Source organism: Rhinopithecus roxellana, chromosome 5 (genome assembly GCF_007565055.1).
Source record: "Rhinopithecus roxellana isolate Shanxi Qingling chromosome 5, ASM756505v1, whole genome shotgun sequence".
Classification (NCBI taxonomy): domain Eukaryota; kingdom Metazoa; phylum Chordata; class Mammalia; order Primates; family Cercopithecidae; genus Rhinopithecus; species Rhinopithecus roxellana.
Window position 1 is genome coordinate 40,049,736 of NC_044553.1, and position 2,869 is coordinate 40,052,604.

At 47.1% G+C, this 2,869-nt stretch overlaps 1 protein-coding gene across 1 annotated transcript; it reads right to left on the reverse strand.

The window, feature by feature from the left end:
- Window positions 1-1,562: 1,562 nt before the first annotated feature.
- LOC115897442 (60S ribosomal protein L3) lies at window positions 1,563-2,869 on the reverse strand. Its single transcript, XM_030929993.1, has one exon. The coding sequence runs from the start codon at window positions 2,844-2,846 to the stop codon at window positions 1,635-1,637; it is 1,212 nt and encodes a 403-aa protein (XP_030785853.1). The 5' UTR covers window positions 2,847-2,869; the 3' UTR covers window positions 1,563-1,634.

The window sequence follows — 2,869 nt, forward strand, 5'->3', positions numbered from 1 at the left end:
GGACACAAACAGGATTTCCATTTTTTTCTAACCTTTTTTTTCCTGATGCATTTGTTACCATGAACATTTTTTTACTAGTTACATAAAAGACATCATGCTTAGAAAAAGAGACCCTTTACTTCAAAAGGATTGTAACTCATAATGATTTCAAAATACTAGGGAGGTGTCTGTCTTTAATTCTGCTCTCCATCCTATTTTAAAAATGTATTGTAATGTGAAAAGACCTCAGAAAAGATGATATTCTAGAACAGAGTTTGGGGTTGTTAATGTTCCTACTCTCTTCTTGTGGTTCAGGGGAAAAAAATCTTGATTGTATTAAGAAGGGGGAAATAATCCCCACCTTACTGTGAACAAAAAGTGAAAAAGAAAGGCAAGTTCTGTTTATACGATTATGGTGAATCCCAGTTAATATGTACATACCTTTATGTTCTCTCTGTGGAGCAATTCTAAATTGGAATGAGGAGTCTGTTCTAAAATGGAATTAAAACCTGGCTATACTGCCCTTTTGGACCCTGTTGAAGCCTTTGGCACCCCTCTCCACCCCCACCATCCTCCTGCTGGTCCCTCTTCCTTCTCTTTCTGCTCTGATCAGGCAAGGCAGAACATCTTACTGAAGGTTGAGCATCAACACATTGTTTGACTTGGAGAGTGCTCGGGATGTGTGCCCACGGACTCTCCTAGGTGTCCAGGTGCTGCTCTACTTCTGATGCTGCTGCTTTGCTGGGACTGCAGGGCCAGTGTGGAGAGAGAGGCCTGCCTCCCACTCCATAGCTCACACCCCACATGTGGTGCCTGTTCTTCACGGGATGGATGGAATTGGGCAGAGGCTCACTCAGTGGCAAAGGGAAAACGACTCTTTCCTTGCCAAAGAAACTAGAGACATGGCTCATTAAGTTTTCATGGTAACAAATATTGAGATTCTGATTCACAGAATAACCCTGCAAGGCTGCATGCAGAGAGTGAAAGGGGCAGATTCTGGGGATGGACAATCTTAAATGTGGATCCTGGCTTGGCCATTTCCTGGTAAGCTGTATGACTGTGGATACATTATTTAATGTCTTGAAGCCTCCTTGTCATCATCAGTAAACTGAAGGCTAATACTGTCTCCTGGGGCTGATGTGAAGATGAGATGAAATGATGTATGGGAAATTGCTCAGCCCAGAGCTTGGTGCATAGTCAGCACTCAGTGAATATTTCTCCCTTCTCCTTCCCACTTCACAGGTTAGGAAATGAAGGAAATGGCCAGATTGGGATTTGATCCAAGCTTTTCTTTTCTTTTCTTTTTTTCACACTTCAAGTTCATGGTCTCACAGATTCTCCCTGTGTAAATGGGGATCCAATGATGTTAGTTACTCCTTATGAAGTTTTCATCAAGACTTTAGTTTCAAATAAATGTCTTCCGATTTGTTACTGACTGAAATCGCACAAATAATGATTACAAACATGCAGACAAAAGGAAAAAGTGAAAAAATTCCATTTGATCACCTGCTTCTTGTGGGAACCACTTCTCTACCCTACTGGGTTCACACCCTATCGAAAATGAATTTTATTTTATTTATTTATTTTTTTTTTTTTTTCAGTGGAAAATAACTTTTATTGAGACCCCCCACCAGCTGCAAAATCTGCTCCTGGCATTAAGCTCCTTCTTCCTTTGCAATTCGGTCTTTCTTGAGTGGTCCCATGAATGCTTTCTTCTCTTCCATGGTCTGGAAGCGGCCATGGCCAAACTTGGAGGTGGTGTCAATGAACTTAAGGTCAATCTTCTCCAGAGCCCGCCGCTTCGTCTGCACCAGCAAGGACTTGCGGAGGGTGAGCACCCGCTTCTTGGTTCCCACCACACAGCCTTTCAGCATGACAAAGTCATTGGTCACTTCACCATAATGGACAAAGCCACCCAGAGGGTTGATGCTCTTGTCAGACAGGTCATAGTCAGTGGAGGCATTGTTCTTGATCAGCTTGCCGTCCTTGATAAGGTAGCCCTGGCCAATCTTATAGATCTTTTTATTGATCTCAGTGCGGTGATGGTAGCCTTTCTGCCCAGCACGTGCCACAGAGAAGGCCACACGAGCAGGATGCCATGCCCCAATGCAGGCCACCTTGCGCAGGCCTCGGTGGGTCTTGCGGGGCAGCTTCTTGGTGTGCCAACGACTGGTGACCCCTTTGTAGCCTTTGCCCTTGGTCACCCCGATGACGTCGATCATCTCATCCTGCCCAAACACTTGGTTCACGGGTACCTGCTGCTCGAGCCTCTCACGGGCCCAGTCCAGTTTCTCGGCCACGGTGCCTCCGTTCACCTGGATCTCCATCAGGTGGGCCTTCTTCTGGCGCAGAGGAAGCAGGCGCATCTGGGTGTGGGCAATGACACGGATGACTTGGCAGTACTTCTTCATGCTGCTGAAGTCCTTCTCCAGCTGCTTCTTGCCATCCTCATCCTGCCACTTCTTGCAGTACTTGGTAAAGGCCTTCTTCTTAGATTTATGCCAGTTCTTATAGAAACGCCTCTTGCATTCATCACTGATGTGCTCAGCGAAGACAGTCTTGAAGGTCCGGAGGCCTCGAGGGGTTTCCACGTAGCCCACAATGCCCACAACCACCATGGGTGGCGTCTCCACAATGGTTACAGCCTCCACCACCTCCTTCTTGTTCACCTTAGATCCTGGCCTGTCGACTTCCCGCACGATGTGGGTCATGCCAGCCTTGTATCCCAGGAAGGCTGTGAGGTGGACCGGCTTAGACGGGTCATCCTTAGGGAAGCTCTTAACCTTCCCGCGATGCCTGCTGCTGCGCTTCCGGGGCAGGAAGCCGAGGGACCCATGTCTGGGAGCGGAGAACTTTCTGTGAGACATCACGCCATCAAATCCCGCCGGTA

Bases quoted from the DNA above. Each gene is read 5' to 3' on its own strand.
- LOC115897442 (XM_030929993.1), bottom strand. From the start codon at position 2,846: ATGTCTCACAGAAAGTTCTCCGCTCCCAGACATGGGTCCCTCGGCTTC.